Source organism: Archocentrus centrarchus, chromosome 19 (genome assembly GCF_007364275.1).
Source record: "Archocentrus centrarchus isolate MPI-CPG fArcCen1 chromosome 19, fArcCen1, whole genome shotgun sequence".
NCBI classification, from domain to species: domain Eukaryota; kingdom Metazoa; phylum Chordata; class Actinopteri; order Cichliformes; family Cichlidae; genus Archocentrus; species Archocentrus centrarchus.
The window spans coordinates 26,001,978-26,026,616 of NC_044364.1; the positions used below are offsets into that span (position 1 = coordinate 26,001,978).

The 24,639-nt window shown below is 42.8% G+C and overlaps 1 protein-coding gene across 1 annotated transcript in view; it reads left to right on the forward strand.

The window, feature by feature from the left end:
• The window catches only part of myo15b (myosin XVB), a 142,673-nt gene that overhangs the window by 55,644 nt on the left and 62,390 nt on the right, over nt 1-24,639 (forward strand). Inside the window, exons 20-33 of the mRNA XM_030755367.1 lie at nt 1,427-1,574; nt 5,454-5,578; nt 9,046-9,160; nt 9,241-9,416; nt 12,217-12,310; nt 19,274-19,336; nt 19,428-19,485; nt 19,633-19,757; nt 20,271-20,366; nt 20,463-20,698; nt 23,452-23,621; nt 23,738-23,810; nt 23,911-24,096; nt 24,174-24,283. Of these exons, the coding sequence (XP_030611227.1) occupies nt 1,427-1,574; nt 5,454-5,578; nt 9,046-9,160; nt 9,241-9,416; nt 12,217-12,310; nt 19,274-19,336; nt 19,428-19,485; nt 19,633-19,757; nt 20,271-20,366; nt 20,463-20,698; nt 23,452-23,621; nt 23,738-23,810; nt 23,911-24,096; nt 24,174-24,283 (1,775 nt within the window). The remainder of the gene's footprint in view (nt 1-1,426; nt 1,575-5,453; nt 5,579-9,045; nt 9,161-9,240; nt 9,417-12,216; nt 12,311-19,273; nt 19,337-19,427; nt 19,486-19,632; nt 19,758-20,270; nt 20,367-20,462; nt 20,699-23,451; nt 23,622-23,737; nt 23,811-23,910; nt 24,097-24,173; nt 24,284-24,639) is intronic.

The following is a 24,639-nucleotide window of genomic DNA, read 5'->3' on the forward strand; positions in this document are numbered from 1 at the left end:
TTACGCGACTGCGCACGAGTAACAGCACAAGCGGGGAACACACTTGATGCATCCAACACTGATGCGTCTGAACTGCAGCTTGACGCTACAGGCACATCAATCACTTCTGGGGTGGGAAAAACACGTCCACCAGCTAAATCGTTCCCCAAAATAAACGTAACCCCCTCAGCAGGCAATCGGGACCTCACTGCGACTTTAACACGGCCGGTTACTAAAGGCGAATGTAAGTACACCATGTGTAACGGCACACGGATAACACTCATTTCGATTCCCCATACCAGCACATCTGACATACATGCAGTCTCATCAGACAGTGGCAACACAGAGTCCAACATAAAAGATTGATGAGCCCCAGTATCCCTAAGAATAGTGACCGGCACCATCTCTTTCCCCTCCCCAGTCCTAGATACATAACCTTTGGTGATGAACTGTTCAAAACCAGGTTCCACCCCACAGCTAGGTCGCAACTCATGAGGTGAGAGCATCTCAGGCAGCGGGGAGATTAAACCAACAGACATGGGGGACTTCTGACTCTTCCGCTGTTCTTTTTGTCTAAGCACAGGGCACCTAGCAATTAAGTGCCCTGTTTCATGACAGTAATAACACTCACGGTTATCACCACCCACAGTCCTGCGATTTTGACCAGACACGAACAATCTCACTTTCTTCTCTGAACCCGTTTTCGCACCGCGGGAGAGAGCAGTGGAAAATACGGTTTTATGAGTTAACGTGAACTCATCAGCCAAGACAGCTGCCTTGGTGAGCAGTGTCACCTTTTGTTCATTCAGGTAAACAGCCACCTGCTCCGGCAAGCACTTCTTAAATTCCTCCAACAGAATGAGCTCTTTAAGATCATCAAAATCTTTCACTTTGCTAGCCTGACACCAACGCTCAAACAGCCGACTCTTCTCCCGTGCAAATTCCACAAATGTCTGGCCTTCAGACTTCTCACAGCTCCTAAATTTCTGGCGATACGCCTCAGGAACAAGTTCATAGGCCTGCAACACAGTCTTTTTAATAATGTCGTAGTTAAGACTATCCTCAATAGACAGGCTAGTACACACTTCCTGTGCTTTACCAACAAGTTTACACTGTAACAGCAGTGGCCAACACTCCTCGGGCCAGCTCAGCGCGGCCGCCACACGCTCAAAAACATTAAAGTATGAGTCGACTTCTGCCTCACGAAATGGAGGAACTAATTTTATGTGTTTAGCAATGTCAAATGCTGCAGGAGCAGTGGAGTGCGGGTGAAGGGAGACAGGAGTAGAAGCCACCGGCGGACCATTCCGCTCAAGCTCTAAAGCCCTGATGCGGAGATGCATCGCCTGTATATCAAGTTCCTTTAACCGCAAAGTTAAACGCAGATCTTCTGTGGACATACCCGAAGGAGGACCTAACCCCGCACTCGGCTCCAACCCAGCCGTAGGCGCGCCAACAACCTCTGGGACAGCCTGCGGGTCAACCCCCGCACCAGCCTCCTCTGGTTGCTTGGCAACCACTACCTGCAAAGGAAGCACGCCTTTGTCCACCAACCCTGCACCCAGAGCTGCCATCACATCCGCTTTACGGGCACTGTAAGACACAGCAATGTCATAACAATTGGCGATAATTAACAAATCCGCTTTCCTACAATTCTCCAGCTTATCCCATGACGGAGCAGTAACAAAATCATCTAGAGAAAACTCCATAACACCCCCCCCCCACAGCACAAGAAAAAACCACAACCACCCAAACAACACACAAAACCCAAGCGAAAAAACAGAGGACGAGCCCCCAATTCATGTTACGACCCGTCTAGGGGCCCGGAGCGCAACATGACTGAGAACACCATTCGCCCCCCAAGACCCAAGCAGCCACACAACAACCGTCTATGCAAATATATATACACAAAGCTTTATTGGTTCACAGACAGATACACAGAGCGATTCACATCAGGGTGAGCCCAGGCCAAAACAATAAACAAAACGGGAACTAAAAACTACCGTGATCCGGCGTCTAACCTAAACCAAAAAGAAACAAAACAAATGACACTTGCTTACCTCCCTACCTATAACAACACAGGAGAAAACTGAAGAAACAAACTGGCGGCTCACCCCTACCCACTCTGGAACAGAACATATGTTTAGTATGGTGGCTGGTTGAACGCTTGGGGACACAAATGATGCTCTCGGGTCCGCGTGGTCCCTCCAGCCTCCTAAGTAGGGCGTGTCCCTCTATCGCAGCCAACCGTCAGCAGGCGGGAGCACACCGCACCAATCGAACCCGAGCACCTGCACAGACAAATTAGCATATAACAGACACACCCACACACAATACCCTTACAGACGTAACAGTCATTTTGAAGATATTTAAGCATATTTCTGTCCAGAAGATTTGATCCGGGCTGATAGAAAGATCACACTCCCATTTTACAATTGGGAGGGAGACTGAATCATCGGTTTTTAGTAATAATTTATATAATTTTGATAACAATTTTGGGGTACAGAGGTTTAGAAGTTCTGATACCCATGTAGGTATTTCTAAATTCAGTTGATTGAGATTAAATCTCTGAGTACTCTGAGTACTTTTGAGGTGGATGGAGTAAAACTGGGAGGAGCAGTAGATGAAAGTATAAAAATGATATTACCAGTTCCCACTAGGTGGCACTGTAACAATTTCTGATGATTGGCATATCAGTGTGTTCAGGGCGGGACTCTTATTAAACCACTCAAGTTTGGTGCAGATCAGACAGTGTGTGTTTGAGTTACAGCAATTTTATGCTTCTTAGCAAAGCATCAAAATTGGCCATGCCACCAGGGTCAGACCCTATGATGAAAACACCAAATCTTTAAGGCTTTCCTAACCAAATTTGAGGTGGCTCTGATAAGTAAGTTTGAAGCTGTACCTCAAAGTGTAAAACATGACTTTTTCTGTTCCCACTTGGTGACACTGTGAAAAACATTCAATAATGTCATATGAATGTATATGTGACTGAGAGCCGATTGAAATTTCATGGCGAATGATCAAAATTCGCCATGGTGCCATGGTAAATGCCTTCCAACAAAAACTAAAAAGTCTCACAATTTAAATTTACTCAGGTCTCTAGTTTAGGCTGACCAAATATGAAGTCGATCCCCTGAAAATCCTAGGAGCAGTTTGAAAAAGTACAAGGGGTGGAATTCACAAAAAACTGCACCAAAAGTCATATGTTTAATTCAAAATGGTGGACTTCCTGTTGCTTATAGGGCATCAATCCAAGAGAACCTTTTTGTGCATCTTGACATGTTACATAAGTGTACTCAGTTTCATACCTGTACATGAAACACAGCAGTGAGGTTTGTCTTTTGCAACTTTACAGGTGGTGATACAGAGCTATTCTGGAACACCTGTGACCAAAACCAATAAAATTTCATGAGATTTGGAGCATGTTAATGCGATTAATTTGCCCAAATAATTCTTCTCTGTGTATCACCATCTTATCGTGGTGGAGGGTTTGTGTGCCCCATTGATCCCAGGAGCTTTGTTGTCTGTGGGCTTGGCCCCCTGGTAGGGTCTCCCAAGGTAAATTGATCCTGGGTGAGGGGCCAGACAAAGAGCAATTCCAATGATCTTTATGGAAGATTCACCAAGGGAACTGTTTTCCCTGCCCGGGATAGGGTTACCGGGGCCCCATACTGTTGCCAGGCCTGAGGATGGAACATGAGGGAGAGCATCTGGTGTTTGGGCATTATCCCTTGATGTCCGGCCAAGTGCAACCCGAAGAGGAGACATGGGGCCACCCTCCTGTAGGCCCACCACCTGCAGGAGGCTTCATAGGGGTCAGTTGCAATGTGTGTTGGGTGTTGGCCAAGAGCAGAGGCCCTGGCAGGCCAATCCCCTGCTATTGGGACATGGAATGTCACCTCTCTGATGGGAAATTGAGCCTGAGCTAAAGCGTGAGGTTGAGAGATACCAGCTAGATATAGGCTCACCTCAACACATGGCCTGGGCTCTGGAACCAGTCTCCTTGAGATGGGCTAGACTCTGTTCCAGTCTGGAGTTGCCCTTGTATCCCCCCAGCTTGCTGCCCATATGTCAGCGTTTTCACTGGTAGACAAGAGGCTTGCTTCCCTGCGCCTTCAGGCTGGGTAATGGATCCTGACTGTTTGCGCTTATGGGTCAAATGACAGTTCAGAGTAGCCACCCTTCTTGGAGTCACTGGGCAGGGTGCTCAAGGGTGACTCAATCATCCTGCTGGGAGACTTTCACATGGGCAATGACAGATCAGACAGGAACAGAATCCTCCCCTGCCACCTGATCCAACTAAGTTAACAGCTCAGCTATTCTCTTCACCCGAGTGCCCAGAACATACAGGTTCAGATCTGATGATATAATTACAAAATCAATCATTGACCTGTGACCTAGGGTGTCCTGGTCCCAGATAGATGTTTGGACATCCTTATGTTCAAACTTGGTGTTCGTTAGAGACAAACTGTGGTTTGCACGGAAGTCCAATAACAGACCTCCACTCAGATTCAGATCAGGCAGGCTGTTTCTTCTAATCACGCTCCTCCACATCTCCCTGTTATTGCCCATGTGAGCACTGAAGTCTCCCAATAGGATGAGGAAATCACTGGATGGCGCACCCTACCCAACGATTCCAAGAAGGCTGGGTACTCTGAACTGTCATTCGGGCCATAAGCACAAACAACGGTTAGGATCCATTCTCTGACACTCTCGTCCACTGGTGAAAACAGGCAGCAAGCCAAGGAGATAGAAAGATTCCCACCCCAGCCTGCTGCCTTTCACCAAGTGCAACTCCAGATTCCAGAGTTAAGCCCCTCTCCAGGAGATTGGTTCCAGAACCCAGGCCTTGCACTGAGCTAAGCCCAACTATATCTAGGAAGTATATCTCAACCTCACACATTAGCTCAGGCTCCTTACCCATCAGAGAGATGACATTCAAATGGCCGGCCTCGATAGCCAGGTACTGCTCCACAAGGGCCTCCCCAGGCCTGCCTCCAAGGTTGGGCCTTGGTAACCCTATCCCAGACGGGGTAAGCTGTTCATTTGGTCTTTTTTCCATAAGGATCATCTGAATCGCTCTTCATCTGGCCCATCACCCAGGACCGATTTGCCCTACTAGAGGGCAAAAGCCCTCAGACAACATAGCCCCTGGAATCACTGGGACACACAAACACCTCCAGGTGGCAATTCACAGTGGGGAACTTATTATAGTATGTAACTGAATTTCAAAATCTGGAATAAAATAAATGCATTAAATGAAATCCAATAACGGGAGCCAACTTTTAGAATTCTGATTCTTTTTTGTTTTGTAGAAAGATTCATCTTTAGGTTCAGAAATCAGAATGAAACACTGGTGCAGTGGTGAAAAATCTCTGAAGTAGTATCAAGACATTCATTAATGAAATTGTAGATTTTTATTTGCATGACAATGTATAACCACATCTTGGATCTCACCTGTCCTTTCTCAGCTTCCTGGGATCTTTGATGTGGACTATGTGTCAGCACAACTGAGGCATGCGGGGTTGCTGGAGACCATCTACATACGGAAAGAGGGTTTTCCTATAAGGATTCAGTACTCCTATTTTATTGCAAGGTGCTGCAAACATACATAAAGTGCTGGGTTCATTGCTAAAAAATTGTTACTAGTTGCTTCTCGCTGTCCCCCAATCAGAGGGCTAAAATGATTCACATAGTTGATCTAATGTGGCAAAATACAGAACACTTTGGCTCAAGCCAGATAAATGCGTTATACATTCTTTTGTTTGTTTGTTTTTTACATTTTTCTTATCAATAGAATAGTTCGAGCTTTCAGTGTGGGTTTTTCTTTTTTTTTCAGTGTATGAATTTTAAGCTAAAAAAAAAGTGCAGAGTGGGTGTTCCAATTTCAATAAAACAGTAGTGTGAACAACCAGATGAAAAACAATTTAGTAAATTTAAGAAGACTGACTACATTGTATAGTCTGTATTTTTTGTTGTAAAAGTCAGCAAACAAAATAAATTGTGAGGTGAGGTCTGGATTGTGAATGTTTTTCGGTTTCTGAAATCTGGCATGCCAAAAAAAGTTTGAGAAACATTGTAATAAATGGATGTATCAGTGTGTCCTTAAGCTTCTTGTACAGACAGATTTGAGCTATTTGTCAAAGACTAAAACTAAAGACATTAAATTTTTGTTCAGATTTAGTTAATCATAATAACTTTAGAGTGCAGTTAAGTATAAAATGTAATCATCTGTAAGGTGCTGACATCAACAATCAAGACAAGACTGGTGGCAATATTTAAATCTAGTGGCCAAGGGGAGAGGCCCTGACGGACTGATCCCCAGCTACCGAGACTGGCTATTGGGACGTGGAATGTCACCTCTCTGGTGGGGAAGGAGTCTGAGCTAGTGCGTGAGGTTGAGAGATACCGGGTAGATATAGCTGGGCTCACCTCAATGCATGGCTTGGGCTCTGGAACCAGACTCCTGAAGAGAAGCTGGACTCTGTTCCAGTCTGGAGTTGCCCTCAGTGAGACAGGGAAACCTGGAGGGGCATGATTGGGAGGAACAGCCTGCCCAATCTGAACCCGAATGGTGATTTGTTATTGGACTTCTGTCCATAATGAACACTATGTTCAAACACGAGGATGTCTGTGGCACCAGGACACCCAAAGTTGCAGGTCGATGATCAATTTTGTAATCGTATCACCAGATCTGCGGCTGTATCTTCTGGACACTCGGGTGAAGAGAGGCACTGAGCTGTCAACTGATCAACACCTGGTGGTGAGTTGGATCAGGTGGTAGGGGAGGATGCTGGACATACATGGTGCACCTAAAAGTATTGTGAGGGTGTGCTGGAAACACCTGGCAGAAGCCCCAGTCCGTGAGATCTTCAACTCTAACCTCTGGCAGAACTTCGACAGCATTCCAAGGGAGGCTGAGGACATTGAGTCTGAATGGACCATGTTCCAGACCTCCATTATTGAGGCTGCTGCTCAGACTTGTGGCTGCAAGGTGGTTGGTGCCTGTCGTGGTGGTAATCCCTAAACCAGATGGTGGTCGTCTGAGGTGAAGGGAGCCATCAAGCTGAAGAAGGAGTCCTATTTGGATTGGTTAGCCTGTGGGACTCCAGAGGCAGCTGACGGGTACCGTCAGGCCAAGTGGAAACTGTGGGAGGAGTTCGGTGAGGCCATGGAAAAAGACTTTCAGAGGGCAACGAAGCGATTCTGGAAAACCGTCAGGTGACTCAGAAGGGGAAAGCAGTGCTCCACTCACACGGTTTATAGTGCGGGTGGAGTGCTGTTAACTGAGGCTATAGTCAAGCGGTGGAAGGAATACTTCGAGGACCTCCTTAATCCCACTGACACGCCTTCTGTAGTGTAAACAGAGTCTGGGGATAACTTGCCATCACTGGGGGGTGAGGTCACTGAGGTGGTTAAACAACTCCTTGGTGGCAGGGCCCCTGGGGTGGACGAGATTTCGCATGGAGATCTAGGGTGGTGCCACTGGATTGGCATACCGGGGTGGTGGTCTCCATCTTTAAGAAGGGAGACCTGAGGGTGTGCTACAACTTTCAGGGGATCACACTTCTCAACCTCCCCTGTAAAGTCTATGCCAAGGTGCTGGAAAGGAGGATCCATCCATTAGTTGATCCTTGGATTCAAGAGGAACAATGTGGTTGCGGAATGCTGGACCAGCTCTTTATCCTCTCAAGAATATTCGAGTGTGCATGGGAGTTTGCCCAACCAGTCTACATGTGCTTTGTGGACTTGGAGAAGGCAAATGACTGCATCCCTCGGGGTATCCTGGGGGAGGTCCTGCAGGAGCGTGGGGTGTCTGGCCCATTGTTGTGGGCCATTCAGTCCCTGTGCAACCACAGCGAGAACTTGGTCCTCATAGCTGGCAATAAGTTGGACTCGTTTCCTGTGAGTGTTGGACTCCACCAGGGCTGCCCTTTGTCACAATTCATAATTTTTATGGACAGAATTTCTAGGCATAGCCATGTGGTAGATGGCTTCTTCTTTGGTGGCCTCAGAATCTCATCTCTGCTCTTTGCAGATGATGTGGTCCTGTTGGCTTCATCAGGTGGTGGCCTCCAGCTTACAGTGGAATGGTTCGCAGCTGAGTGTGAAGTGTCTGGCATGAGAAACAGCCCCTCTAAATCTGAGGCCATGGTCCTCTGCCAGAAAAGGGTGGAGTGCCCACTCCAGCTCAGGGACAAGTTGCTCCCCCAGATGGAGGAGTTTAAGTATCTTGGGGTCTTGCTCATGAGTGATGGGAGAAGGGAACGGGAGATTGACAGATGGATTGGGGCTGCACCGGTCTGTTGTGGTGAAGAGAGAGCTGAGTGTAAACGTGAAGCTGTCAATTTACCGGTTGATCTATGTACCTACCCTCACCTATGGTCATGAGCTTTGGGTAGTTACCGAAAGAATAAGATCACGAATACAAGCGGCAGAAATGAGCTTCCTCCGAAGGGTGGTTTGCCTCTCCCTTAGAGATAAGGTGAGAATTGCAGCCATTCGGGAGGGCTCAAAGTAGAGCCCCTGCTCCTCCACATCAAAAGGAGCCAGTTGAAGTGGCTTGGGCATCTGACTAGGATGCCTCCTGGCTGCCTCTTAGGTGACGTGTTCCAGGCAGGTCCTACCAGGAGGAGGCCACGGGGCAGACCCAGGACAAGCTGGAGAGATTATATCTCTTGGCTGGCCTGGGAACACCTTGGGGTCCCTCTGGATGAGCTGGTGGAGGTGGCTGGGGAGAGGGAACTCTAGGCTTCTCTGCTTAGGGTGCTGTCCCTGCGACCTGGCCCCTGATAAGTGGAAGAAAATGGATGGATATTTAAATCATGTTTAGTTTGTTCTGTTCTGGAGCGGTTGTGGCTCAGGGGGTAGAGTGGGTCATCTACCATTTAAACGTTTGGTGGTTTGCTCTCTGGCTCCCCCCAGTCTACATGTCAAAGTATCCTTGGGCAACAAACTCAACCCCAAATTGCCCCCTATGGATTAATAACAGTATGAGTGTGTGCACAAATGTTAGACAAGGTGCTTAAAGGTCTTAAAAAGTATCATGTCTTCCTGATCCAGGTATGGAGTTCTGATGGCCCAGCGGTTGAATGAGATGTCACACAGAGATCTGACAGTGGCTCTGCTGGAAATGGTGGGAGCTGAGGAAGGACAGTATCAATTGGGACTCACCAAGGTGACAAACTGTCACTCAACTTGCCATTTACATCCAATTTTTATTTACTGTATATAGCATGTGTCTATATTATGTGTCAGGTGTTCCTTAAGGAGCCTCTGTACCAGCACCTGGAAGAAATGTGGAACAGCACTCAGACATGGGCTGCTATCACCATCCAGAGGAACATAAGGGGTTTCCTCTGCAGGAAGAACTTCAAGTTCTTCAAAGAGAAAGCTATTGTCATCCAGAGCCACATCCGAGGACACCAGGCCAGGTACACAGAGGGGGAGGAGAAATACGATCTGTGACATTTGGCTTTCTAATATAGTCCCTTAGGGGGATTAGAGAGGCTCTCTGATGACATGATATAGAAAATACCTAAATAGAAAGAAGAAATGGTAGACCGAAAAAAATAAAGAAGACAGAAAGAAAACAAGATAATGACTTTTAGAAAGTAAGAAAAAAATTTATTTAAATTCATTTTATTTATATATTTTATTAATGTACAACAACAGATACCTCAAGATGCTTTATATGGAGTTGTAGCAGGCTGAGTGTGACGGAAGTACACCAAGCTTTTCATACCTGAGGACTTGGACACTGTCAGGCAAAGACTCACAGCCTTGGCTAACCACCTAAAGAGGTATACGAGAGTTAGAAGACAGGAGAATAGATCAGATGTTCTCCACTGAACCATCCAAGGTGTACTCTCAGTGGTAGGGGAACAATATGAGAACAGCACCCCCACAAGGGCTGGATAGCAATACTGGTAGAGCATGAGGGAGAAGGATCCAACCAATGCTCACTGGCTAGTGGACCCTCCCTGAACAGGCTCCAGTAACCATCACAGTGACAGACATCCAAAAAAGAGTCTCACATATGAAGAGCTGGACAGCACCAGGCCCTGATATGATACACACCTGCTGGCTAAAGATGCTAACTGCACTCCATGAGCACCTGGCAGTACAAATGAACCGGCTGGTAGAGGCTAAGACACACCCATGCTACTTTCCCACCGCCGAGGTTCCGGAGCCGGAGCAAGTTCCCGTGCCGATCCCAAGGAACCGGCGAAACGATTAAGAACGGGCCTGCGTTCCCACCGCGTTTCTGTGAAGTGCTCCTTTACTTATGAGCATGGGCGGGTCCTCGTCTGGACACGGAAGCCGAAGTGCACAAACGTGGGAGAACACGCTCTCCTTTCTTGTGCTGCAAATACGTTTTAGGGTCCAAACCAAACTACTGCAGCATCTGTGTGCAGCACAGAGGTAAACACAGACAGCGATTAGAGCAAGACGACAAGTACGCACTTTGTGTCCTTTTATCTGTGATATGAACTGATACAAAGCAGCAAGTTCAGCCTTAGAGCCCAACCTAATTCACAGCCTTGAAAATCGCTTCGCTTTTCTCATGTAATACACATGTAATATGGTAGAAAACTTAATGTTGAGACGGCAGAGTCACGCCCTTCTGCCGCTTTTGGCACGCGTTCCTGGTTCCAGACCAGCTAGTTTGTGGGGCCGGAATTGAACCCGTTTTTCGGCCGAGCACCGAGTGTTTCGCCGGTGGAAAACCCGCCTAACGGTTCAAATTACGGCACGGGCTCCGGAACCCTGTTGGTGGGAAAGCAGCCCCAGAATGACTGACTGAAGGCCAGAGGGTCCTGATCCCCAAGGACCCCCAGAAGGGACCGGTCCCGTCCAACTGCCAGCCAATAACCTGCCTCAGTACAACATGGAAACTCCTGTCAGGCATCATAGCAGCTAAGATAAGCAGGCACATGGAATCATACATGAGCAGGGCCCAGAAAAGAATTGGCAGAGATACCAGGGAAGCAAAACACCAGCTAAAAGAGCAGTCACTCAAAACTGTTAGACTAGACTGACCAACCTGTGCACTGCCTGTATTGATTACAAGAAAGTCTCAATACGGCACACATGAATCCTGGAATGCCTAGAATTGTACAAGATCAACAGGACCCTTCATCAAGTACTCAATGAGGCCAACTTCAAGCCAGTTGTATAAGTCACCATCAAGTGTAGGATTTACCAAGGAGATGCTTTGTTCCCACTGCTGTTCTGCATTGGCCTCAAACCCCTCAGCCAGATCATCAACAAGACTGGCTACGGATATAGACTGCGGAATGGAGTAACCATCTGCCACCTCCTGCACATGGATGACATCAAGCTGCATGCCAGGAGTGAACAAGTTATCGATTCACTGATCCACACCACTAGGATCTACAGCAATAACATTGGAATGTCATTCAGACTGGAAACTGTAGTCAGATGGTAACAAAGAGAGGGAAGGTAGTCACAATTGAGGGAATTGCACAATCGGAAGGCAAAATGGAGCTAAAATGGAGTTTATTGTATTCGAAAACCATGGTTTTTATGTTGTGTTGTGTTTTTTTTCAAATATAGTCTAAAAACATGCCACCTTTGCAGATCTTGAAATCTAACCAGGCAAGACTAAAAAATTTCTAATGACATTTGGAGCTTATCCTTCCTCCATCTGCACTCAGCTCTCCTACATTCTTTCCTGACAGCCCTAACAGATTCTTTCAGCAGGGCTGAGTTTTAAACCTAGGGTGTCTCATTCTGAACAGAGCAGATAAACCAAGACATAAGTACAGGACACATTAAAAGAAGCAATGATCTCTTGAACATCCAGATTGTAAACAGCAGAGAAAATATTGTAGGCAAGTGCAAAATGAGTTTGGAAGGGCCAGACTCTCTACAGAAAGATTCTGCAGTTCTAAGTACCACAGATTAAAGAAAATGCAAGTGAGTTAAAAGTTATAGATTTAAGGTCAGAGAAAACAGTTTCCACGGTGTTGGCATGATCTATATAAAAACCATGCCACAACACAAAACAGAAAAAAGTTCACCACCGCATTCAACTCTAGGATCTCAGTTTTGTTGTTTATCTGGATACACTTCCCACACAACAGAAAACCAGTGAAGACACTCTACAGTGGAAGTGAAAGGGTGTATTTCTTAAAATGATTTCAGAATATTGCTTTTTAATGTAAAAATTTAAGCACTTTTGTGCTGCTGTTCTTTTCCTAAATTTAGGAAGTACTACAAGCGTCTGAAGCAGTCCTTCAACCAGTTCTGGGCTTTGATGCTAATAACCAGGAACACCATTAAGAGGCACCATTGGAGAAAGGTATATATACGAGAGAGAGAGAGAGAGAGAGAGAGAGAGAGAGAGAGAGTGTGTGTGTGTGTGTGTGTGTGTGTGTGTGTGTGTGTGTGTGTGTGTGTGTGTGTGTGTGTGTGTGTGTGTGTGTGCGTATGTTTATAATACCTTGTGGGGACAATTTTCCTGACATATACAGTACTACGTTGCGGGGACCAATTGCTCCTTGTGGGGACTGGAACCTTGTCCCCACAAGGGGAAACCCTGTTTTTGGGTCAGGGGTCAGAGTTAGGGCTAAGGTATGAATTGAGTTTAGGTTAGGGTTAGGGTTAGGTATGTGATGGTTAGGGTTAGGAAAAGGGTAAAGGTAAGGTTTAGGCTGTAGAAATGAATGGAAGTCAATGGAAATTCCCCACAAAGATAGCAAAACACACTTGTGTGTGTGTGTGTGTGTGTGTGTGTGTGTATGTGTGTGTGAGAGTGAGAGTGAGAGTGAGAGACAGAAAGAGAAAGATCCTGACTGCAAAGTCCATGCCTGAGTTTCTTGGTAGCCTCATGCATTCTAAATTTATTGTGCCGTAATCTGTTGTTCCAATTAATTCTCACAAAATTCTAGCAGTGTAACAGTAAAGCCCATAAGTATTTGGATAATGGCACAGTTCTTTTTTTAGCTCACCTTGCCATGGTGACCATCCATCCATAATTCACAAGAATCAATCCTCCTTTACAGTCTTGTCAGACTTTAATCAATAATCACCAAAAAGGTCTTCACCCTAAATGAACTCAAGGTCAAGGTTTGTCATTTCAAGGGCAACAACTTGTGAATTCTGGAGGATGTGAGCTGGATGAGGTGGTGTATCACTGACATTCATTATAATTTTGTGTCTATACAGCACAACTGGATTTTAAAACAACCAGTCTAGATGAGCTCGAAGTGCAGACTTTCCAGCATTAATTCAAGGGGTTTACCAAAAGTATTGCATTAACTGTTTAGCAATTACATTTTTATTCATAGTCCCCCATTTTCAGAAGCTCAAAGGTAACTGGACAAGCTATCTGATTTTAGTTGCTGATCATATGTGGTTCTCTGTGTCTTCAGTTTTGTTTTCAGTAACTGAAAAGTATGCTCTATTGCAGGAGTGGGCAATTAATTTTCCCAAGGGGACACAAGACAAACTGTTACTGTTGTGGAAGGCTGCACCAATAAGTTGAAATCAGTTTTGCTCAATATTAATTTTATCTCTTTATAGAATGCTAGGGGTAAGACTAGATATTGCAATTCTTTTGATGACTTAGGCTCATTTTCCTCACATACTTGAGTCTACGGGGTGGTAGACCCAGGACACGCTGGAGAGATTATATCTCTCGGCTGGCCTGGGAACGCCTTGGGGTCATCCCGGATGAGCGGGAGGAGGTGGCTGGGCAGAGGGAAGCCTGGGCTTCTCTGCTTAGGCTCCTGCCCCCATGACCCAGCCCCGGATAAGCGGAAGAGAATGGATGGATGGATGGATGGATGGACTTCTCTGTCAGTCCTGACTCCTTCATACACCACCACAGTTCCTCTTTTGGTACCCAAATCACATCAAAGTTTATTTGTCACATATATAATCATACAAGGTACAATTAACAGTGAAAGGCTTTGACTCTCTTACCTCTCACCTCTCTTACTCTCTAACTGCTCTTACACAATAGCATGAAGATGAAAGATATACATAGAATAGTTTACAAATATAATCAAAATATACTCCAAAACATACACTAAGATAAAATTAAAGAATTAACTTAATATAGTCAAAATATAATGTAAAATATAACTAAATATATACACTAAATATATAATATACACACAAAGACAGAGTATGCTGTGGGAGGTGGTGTAGGGTGCAGTGCCAATAATACAAATAATACAATAATACAACCTATCGCTTTCCCTAGACCCACAAAGACACAGTGCAACTCCTTCTGACCTTCTCTATATTTCTCCGTCAACTCTCATAGCAGATATTGCATTTCTTGGCATGAAGCCAGACTGCTGCTCAATGATCATCATTTCTCTTCTTAACCTAGCTTCAATAACTCGTTCCCATATCTTCATAGTATAGGTTGTTAACTTTATCCCTCTACTACTATTCTGCACATCACCCTTGTTTTTGAAAATTGGTTGCCAGTACACTTCTCCATTCCTCAGTCATCTTCTCACTCTCCAAGATTGTGCTAATCTGGTCAAAAAGGCCACTGCTTTCTCCATACTTCCAGAGGGATGGAGGTATGGCCTTTCCACTCTTCAGCCTCTTCATAGCCGTTCTCATTTCCACCTTATTAATCTTTGGTACTTCCTGATTTACTAACATTCCTCTATCCAGCCTCCATTCATTCTCATTTTCTTTTTTCAACACTGTGACAGCCCACCCTTTGTGCTTTCCGTTATTCCTTCTGTCTTTATGGCAGGAGCTGGGGTGGTTCATTAGGGAAGTGGTTGCACCTGAGGTGTAAGTGGCCAAGGCCATAAAGCCTGCTCTTACCGTTCCTTCCGGTTACTCCTTCTTTCTCTTTGCAGCAGCATCTACCTCACCACCCTCATGCTGTTATTTTAGGTTTTTTGGTTCTGGTCTTTTTGCTTAGCACTTTACATCCCCAAGGTCTGACACTTTCTACATGTTACTTTATAGTTTGTTCATTAAATTGGAAACAGTAGACTCTGCTGGGTGTGGACTCACATTTGTTTGTTGCCAGCTTGAGCCAAACTGGTAACAACACTGTCACAGCTGGGCCACCGGCCCAGGACATGACAAACACTCTTTCTTCATTCATTAGCACATTTCCATCTCTGTCGTTAATCACCCTAACCTGCTACACATCCTTTACAGGTTCATGTCTCTGCCTAGCCAATCAATACATGTCTGTAATGCCTTCCTTTGTGTCCATACTCATACACTACTCAGTATAAGCCTTTCCTTTGTCTTCCTACTATCCCACTATTTACTAACCGCTTCCTTTGACTAGATGTTATAAAACATTACACAAAGTGCTACTGCTATTTTGCTAGTAGTTTAATTACATCATTTGCAGTTTTTCAGGGGGCCTATCCCAGCTGACACAGGGTACACCCTGCACAGGTTGCCAGCCTGTCGCAGTGCCAACACAGAGAGAAAACCATTCACACTCACATTCACACTTATGGGCAATTTAAAATCACCAATTAACCTGACCTCAGTAAGTGCATGCCTTTTTACTGTGGGAGGAAACCGGAGTACCCAAAATATTTTTATTTTATTTTATTTTATTCTATTGTTAGCCCAACTCACTTTCATCAATCTCTTTGTACCTCATATATTCAGTTCCAATGAATAGCTCCCAAATACAAGTTGAGTACTTGGAATCAAATCCAGATCTTTAATCTGCTTAATTTGTCATGCAATTGTCATTCTTTTAACAGTATGTGAGATGAAACTGGCCTTTCAGCAATACCACCCTGATATCCATATTTTGGGTCAAAATATGATTTTGGTTCCCTTTTTTCATGATTTTGTACTGCCTGTATAGTTGTATTAGTTCAGTGAAACATTTAACTGAGCTGAGCAGCTGACTTTATGCCTTATAAGTATCCATCCATGTACAGTTGTTATGATGGGGGAGATGATCCATAGATACTAAACTGTTATCAGGGCTGTAAACCCGGTCACTTTTGGAGCCAGCCTCAAGTGGCCAGCATGTTTGTGCAGTGCAGAACTAAATTTTAATATTTTCTGTTTGAGGAACATAAACGGTTTAGTTTCTAGAAAGAAACTGTGTAATTCCTTCTCGGCATTTGCCCAATTAATATGGCTTTTATGACTCTTGTGTCATGCTAACTTCACCTCTTCCTCCCAAATGTATTTGGGTTTATTGTTTCAATGGGATTTTTCAATAATTGTTGACCAAATTATATCCCATGCACCTTCATTGTGTGGAGGTGTACTCTTTGTTTTCCTACATTATTTCATGCAGACTTGGGTTTACAAATATTTACATTGTTTATGTGGCTTTTTGATTTTTGGTATATTTATTATAGGGTATTTATGAAAAGGGGAATAATTAAATTGCAAATTAATGGCTTACAATACGTGCTGTGCCTTTACTGGGTTGGACTGGGTGTGTTTATTGTCTTATGCATTTCAGCTTAGCAATATTTTCCTCATAAAATTTTATACCTTTCCTTTCCTTTGACTAGCTTTCTTATCTTGTCATAGCCTTGTCACATGTGCACTACCACACCCTGCTTACACTTTAGCCACTCTCTGGTCTTGGACTTCAAACCCTCTCAGTGAAATTCGAAGCAGCACTGCATCTCTCCTTCCGCCTTCTGAAACCTGTCTCTCAGACTTCATGCTTCGTAGCTCTGACAGGTAGGCCTTTTTTCTTTTTCTTTAACCTGGTTCATCAGATCAGATAAATTGTAATCAGCATTTTTGTTTCCTTGAGGCATAGTTTGTGCAAGGAAAATTGAGATCACAGGTCAACTCCCTGTATCAGGTTTCCAAACCGTGCCGAGACACTTCTCTCAGCTGTTTCTTTCCTTAGTTCATCTCTTGTTTCTTTTCTTGCCTAGAATAACAGTAAGGTTTTATATATATATATATATATATATATATATATATAAAATTTGGTCAGCCCTTGGTTTCTGTCATAGTACTCTCATGTTTATTGTTCTATGAGGCTTGGACTATGAACAGTGGAGCTGTCATAATTAGGCTACAGGCTGTTTGTCAGTTATTCAAGCCTAATTACTTCCATGATTTAATACTTACTGTAATGCATTTATAAGTAGCTTGTCCATATATGTTTTTATTCTTAGTCTTTGTTCTTTTATTATTCTCAATTTCCACATTCAAATTTCTTCCCATTAAAATTGTGGTGTCATTTTGTGGTAATTATGTGAAAATTTAACAAATGCTCTGATGGTACTCCTATCAATTCAATTCAATTCAATTCAATTTTATTTATATAGCGCCAAATCACAACAAACAGTCGCCTCAAGGCGCTTTGTATTGTGGGTAAAGACCCTACAATAATACAGAGAAAATCCAACAGTCAAAACGACCCCCTATAAGCAGCACTTGGTGACAGTGGGAAGGAAAAAACTCCCTTTAACAGGAAGAAACCTCCAGCAGAACCAGGCTCAGGGAGGGGGGGTCATCTGCTGAGACCGGTTGGGCTGAGGGGAGAGAAAAAAAGACATGCTGTGGAAGAGAGACAGAGATTATCAGCTGCCTGATTCTAATTAACACCTGTACAAATACCTGTGTAATCCAGAGTCTTTTGAATATTTTTGTGTGGTGGCATATGAAGCACAATAACACATAATTTAAGTGGAATTCTGCTGTATTTTTTGGTCATCGAAGGAGCTTTGTTTTCTTGCTGTAGTTGGATTAAGCTCACTTGTTAAGTGACTGTCCTGACACTAAATGACCCTAGTGCTGTCTTCAGTTGGGTAAAGAAATAAACATTTTAATTAAAGTAATGTATCAGAAAGATATGAACTTATATTTCTCAGTAGGTTATGTCACTGTATGTTTATATTGTTTTAAGTAGTGCTAAAGCACTCTTGAGTTTTCAGCTGAGTAGAAAGGCACTATATACATGTATTAAGAGATGCACATAGACACATTGCTCCAATGAACAAGAATCAGGTAACTGAACTATAAAATTCAACAAAAATGTGAGTTTGAAGGACAACCTGTCTCTTGAAGCCAAACTCATAGCTGAAGGCTCCGCCTCTCATTGTACTCATTGTACTTCTCCTCAGTCCTGTACTTGACATCCCATTGAATGACAGGTAAGACTAGAGAAAAGTGCTCCACTGAGATAATATTGTTCTATTACAGTACCAGTCAAAAGTTTGGATGAGTTTAAATTCAGTTCTGGATTTCACAGTTAGCCACTGAAAATGAATAAGAGACAAACATGGAACCTAAACTTAGCAGCACAGTATTTTGTTAACATTTAGGCCCTCCAGTCAACATCAGGATCTGTAGTGGTCAGTATAAGTATATTACTGAGTAAATATCTCAGTAAATGGTGTAACAATCTATTCTGTTGTAATATTCTACGTACATTGGAGTAGCACAGTAAACTACTGTTAGAAACTGTCATAGTTCCTCCATCTGCATTTTCTCCAGTGTCTAAGTTACTTTTCTTTGGGTGCTCAAGATTCTCTTAAATATTTTAAAAACCACATGGTTCCCACTCAGCAAAAATTGACTCTATTGGATGTTTTCTTAGGTCTTTGAAAAGATGTCTAGGAAAAAAATGTCCCTTTACGCCAAAATCTGTTTGAAAAGTGAAGAACTGCACTTTTCTGCTAACTCCTCACACAACAGCAGATTACTACTCAGAACCTTCTTTGCTGTGAGGAGGAGAATTTATTTGTCTGTCTGATCAATCAAATATTGTATTTTACAAAGCCACAGTGATGTCAATCATAATGTACCCATAGCAAATCCTCAGGGCTGGACTGCTTGTGTGTTGGAAAAAAAACATTCTTCCAATTTATTTTATTTGACTATTTGACAATATTTGATATATGCTGCATGAATACATATACACACCCATGTTTGATCTGTTAGGCTGTTAGCACAAAAGTTCACTGTTGGGCATTCAGTTGTAACCAGTTTTAGAGGAACAGCAGGATAAATAGCTGGGATATTATATAAAAATGTGCAAACAAATCTATAAACACTGGGAAAGTCAGACATATGAGTTGGTTTGTGTCATAACTACAATCATATCAGAGTGACGCTGTTGTAATGACTACTAAACTGTAAACTTCCTGATAAAAATTTAACTTAATGGACTCTTGGAACTGCGTGGCCTTTGGTACAAGGAGGAGCAATAGGACTCTGGGTGCGGCAAGAGTATATAACAGAACATGTATCCAAGAATAGCTCTGACTGATCTCTCTGTGACAGAGATGACGGACGAACTGACAGTGTCTGTATGTGTCAATTTCAGGAATTTCTAGAGAGGCACAAAGTGAAAGCCGTGACACGGACAAAGTCTGTTGCTCCAGGGATGGTGAGGGAATAAAATGAACAATCCATGTACTTCTTTTTTTGTAAATTTCATTCTGTAATAACCATTGTGTGGCATTTTTCTTTCCTTTCAGGATGTGGGGATGTTAGAGATCCCTGCTGAGCTGTCTGCTAGACTCCACAGCACAGCAGGTTACATTTATAAAAATTCATTAAAACTGTAGAATTTAACTGATGAGATTGCAATGTGAACATAATCATAGAACAGTAATGACAATTTTTTTTTGGATCTCTTTATCCAGCGAAGCTCGTGAATGTGTTTCTGCCTCTTTCCAACAGGGCGGAAGCATGTATCAGGGGTCACAGAGGTCTCGCCTCCACAGGTGAAGGCGGAACATAAGCTCGCTCTGCCTCTAGATATCGACAGATACCCATTCTCGCGCTATGCTAAGTCCATATTAAAGGTGAATAAAATATGAGTTTTCTGACATCAGTTCAGAAAACATTATATTGACCTACAATCATTTCATGTCACAACCATCACCTCAATCTCAGAACCTGTCTGCTGACTTAGGCTCTGGGGGCAACAGGCAATTTTTCAGGGCCAGCATATCCTGATATTCAGTTAAAAACATCCTTCATGTGCCATTCATTGTTTACAAATGCAGATGGAAATTTTTATAAATACATAGAACATCTCGTGGATATTTAGACAATGGCACCTATTTCAAAAAACTGATGCTTCATATTTGAAAAGGTTTTGGACAATAAAACAATCAGCAAACTTCCAGGTTCATGAAGTTATTTCAAATATTAGACAAATTGACAAATCATTTTTAGCACACATTTAAAATTCTGTAAAATATTTAGTGTATAAAAACGCACATTCCCGTATGCAAGGATTGAAGAAAAAAAAAGAAGCTACATTTATTGCTTGTATTCCTTTCTGAGAATCATTCATGATGTGTTCCCCTCAGGATACATGGTGCCAACCTCAGGGATACGCCCTCCAGAGACCGCTTACACCTCTGGAACCTGAAGATGCCAGAACTGCTTTGGAGATTTACAAACTGGTATATAGAAATGTTAGAGTCTATGTGGAATTAAAGACATTACATTTCATCTTTTGTCATGAATTTCATTTTTTGGTTATATATTCCTGTCTGCAGATTTTGCGTTTTACAGGGGAGTCAGACCTGGGCAGTTGGCAGGAGCAGGTATTAGGCAATTACATAGTGGAGAAGGGCCAGAGCCAGCCAGCCTTGAGAGATGAGATCCTGGCCCAGCTGGCTTATCATTCCTGGGGCCTGAAGGAGGAGCAGCACAGCCTGAGGGGCTGGTTGCTGCTGGCCTGCTGCCTCAGTGCTTTCACACCATCACCAACACTGGACAAGCACCTGCTCAAGTAGGTGATACAAAGACTAAAAAATAACCATAACTCTGAAATTATGTTGTGGAAGAAAAGGCCAGATTTACTTTTTTAAAGAAAAAAAAATACATAGACAAGGACTAGAATGAAGGAGAATGAAAAAATGCAATATACAAAAGACAGGACAAAATAAGCCAAATGTGGGGGGTGTCGCTGATATTATTGCTAATATCATTGTCACCCCATCAAATGATAGGGACAGATCTGTTAGTTGGACATAATATGTTGGCACCAGCCATTAGCAGTGAGGAAGGGACAATGTTGCCCAATTTGTTAAAATACGAATGCTGTCAAAATTGCATCGTAAATTTTATACATGTAGATGAAAAGCACTGGGACTGCTTCACTAAAATTTTGTAGGTTATGGACCCAGTTTGCCAGACCCACTAATATGCTAGTGTTCCAAACCGCACGCTAGCGGTATGTGCCAAGTTTAATGACTTTTTAAGATTTCCTACCCAGTCAGGAACAGCCTCCTGTTTCACGGCAAACCCCACAACACCAGGGAGCATGTTGAAGCATGTTATTTCCTTTTGCCACTAGGTGGCACTAAGGCTACTGTTAAACTTTGCTATAAATGTGTTCAGTTGTGCCAAGTATTCCTTTAACCTTAGCAAGCAATGACTTTATAAACTTCTTCACAAATGTGATTTTAACCATTAGAGGAAAAAAAAATATTCACAACCGCTTTACAGATGTGTCATCAGAGGGTGGAAGAAATAAAATATAAATACTAAGTAAGTACAATTAAGTAGAATTTTCAGGTACCTGTACTTTACTTAAGTGTTTTTTTTAACTCCCTACATTTTTACACAAATATCTGTACTTTCTACCCTTATATAAGCTCGTTACTTTAGGTTCAAGATATTTGAGGGGAGTTATTATTTCACATCACTGCGTGCCTTCAAACAGCAAACCAATCTGAGCCAAAATGGAAGGAACAATAACACAGAAAAGCCAAACCTATTGGTGTATTGTCCATCACCGAGGCTTATCGCACACAAAGAGATGAAAATGGCAAAAACGTATAATTTATGGATCATTTACAGCAAGCCCAGATATCCAAGTTCTGGTCGTGGTGCTTTAGCATCTAGCTAGCACTACAGAAGTGGCAAGTGATTTCAAATGCATCTTTTCTATCAGTTCAACAAATGTCAGCAAACACCAGTGTAAGAAAGACAGGAGAGGAAAATGAGAAATTATGTCCTCCTGAGAACCAAGGGAAACATTATCTTTCAATTTAACTTTTTTTGTGACCACTACAGGTCTCAGGAGGATATTTAAATTGAAGGACTGCTCAGTGGTATTTTATAAACTGGAATTTTAGAGGTTATCTGTATATGATGTAAAGATATTTTTTTTCATATCCCGCAAAACGAATTGAGTGTGGCAACTTTGTGTTACTCAAAGGTTGCATTAAAATACTTGGCAGTTTAGTGCAGGATAAACAGGTCAGCTTGCTGTACTATGGTGAATTTACAGTAAAGCACGTGTTGGACTGGTGCACAGCAGCTGTGGTGTTCTTGTTCAGTGTTCAGTTACAAGAAGTATATCAGAAATGAATTTGAATTTAAACTGGTGATGCTTCGATTCATTCACTGAATTCAATTTTTATACCAACTGTATTCTGTCAGTATAGTGCATGGAAACCAGCCAAGATTACGTTGAAACGTTGATTGACATCTCAAATTCAGTTGTGTAAATCCACCAAGAGCAGGAAACCAGAGCAGCAGCAATAACACAGGTCAGCTGATCACAGCCTGTTGACAAAGAAAACCTACTGGAGCTCTCCATTGAAATTACAGTTTTTCTCGATTGCATTGGTGCAGTTCTTACATCATAAATATCAGTCTCACTACTCTTAATGCAGTTCTCAAGTCAGTAACGCATTTCCCTACCCATATACATACTGTACATACTGCTATTGTTTCTATACATACTTCACTAATAATGATAATCATTGTGTTGATGCACTCATCTGAATCTCACAACTCATCAAAACAGTTTGTGCTTTTGTCAGTATGAACTCTATATCTCTCACCTTGGTGAATACTGTCCAGCACTGTGTGTTTTCATTCAAATTGCTTCAAATATATTTTCAAATATGTATGAAAGAACAAGGTCAGTAACACACTGTCAGTGGCAGCAAAATTTCCCTTCAATTGAAAGCAAATATAAACGCGTTCTAGATGAGGTTTAGTTGGAATTTCCCATTGTTCTGAGTATAGTCAATCCAATGACTGCTATAAAAATGAATCCCTTTTATGCTGGCAAAGAGAAACTATCAGTTGTACTCTATCATGATCACTAATGAGAACGTAATCAAGTGTAGAACTTTCAACATCACTTACTCAAAGATTTAAGTCATTAAATGTACAATTTTGACCCTGTATGGATTAAAGAAAATCCAAAATAAATTCTAATTTTGTGCACCCAATGTTTGTTTTTCAAAGTCATTGAAGAAGTATGCTGTACAATCACTCCACCCTGGAAAAGTAACAGTTCAAATAAATCATTAAAAGCCTAAAGTTACCATGACATTCATGTACATGATGAGTGTATGTAAACTAATCACAACTGTACCTGTCTCTGTGGCATTAGGTAAAAGGACCAGCAGACTGCAGCACATGAAAAACAAACTCACAGTATTTTGCATTAAACTGCTTATCAGGTTTTATTACTCATTAACTGAATACATTCTGCATTGTTGCCCACTTTAACCCCTGCAGGTATGTATCTGACCATGGTCCAGGGGAGTACCGTTCAGTGTGCCAACATAAACTGCTGACATCTCTGCAGCTTCCAGCCCCAACCTGCCGGAAATACCCACCCACTCAGCTGGAATGGACCGCCAACGAGAGAAAGGGGACCATGTTGGTGGATGTTCACACCTACAATGGTGAGACTAACTGGAAATTTCCAAATTTGTCTTGATACTTGATCAGTGAGGCTAAGGGCATTGCAGAAATATCAGTTTTCATAAACCCTTAACACAATTTGATATTTTTATTTCAGATGAGACATTTACAACTGAAGTGGAGTCATGGACCACAGGAGAGCAGCTGGCATCATGGATTCTTCATTTCAGGTACTAGTTGTGAACATGTGTGATTGCCTCCCTTTGCTCACTAATGGTTTGCATGTATATCTTCCATAAATTCCCTGTAATGAGCTGTTTTGTGCCACAGAGGTGTCTCGGAAGCGGTGCAGGGCTGGTCGGTGTCTCTGTTTTCAGTCGATGAAGGCTGGTCTGATCTAGCTGGCTCAGATTTTGTCATGGATCTTCTGGCTGGAGCTGAAGCTGAAGTGCTACCACCAGATGGGACTCCCTCTTCTACTCACTCTGACTACCTGTTCAGCAGCCAGGGAGACAGGTAGAGCAGTGAACAAGTGGTTTTACAGGGCCTCTTTAAAAAATCCATTACCACTGATGAAAACTGTTTCTCTTCAGGATACCGGCAAACGATCTAGATGACTTTATACCACCAGCACCACCCATACAAGCTCCTGGGCTACCTCCTTTTGAAGGAAACCCATGGGGAAGAGATTATCCACAGGAAGGTAAGTGTTATGTGGTGACATTTTAGTACACTAATATATCACTATCAGGAACATCAAATAGAGCACTCCACTAATCAGTTTTCAGTTATAGTTTGTCATGATTCTGAATCAAATAGAGTGGGTTAGGTTCACTTAAATATAATGGTTTATTTTAAAAATTTGAATTTATTTACTTAAAAGACACAACTCCTATTGATGAACATCTGAATGTAAATATGCCAGAATTACCCAAAAAGATACTTTTCATCTGTAGTCCCTGGCAGGTTGGACAACAACGAGAAAAAACCCAAAACAAAACACCATCTGTCTGCAAGTACACTCACGCACAGTTCATTATTTGTCTTACCAGAAGGTTA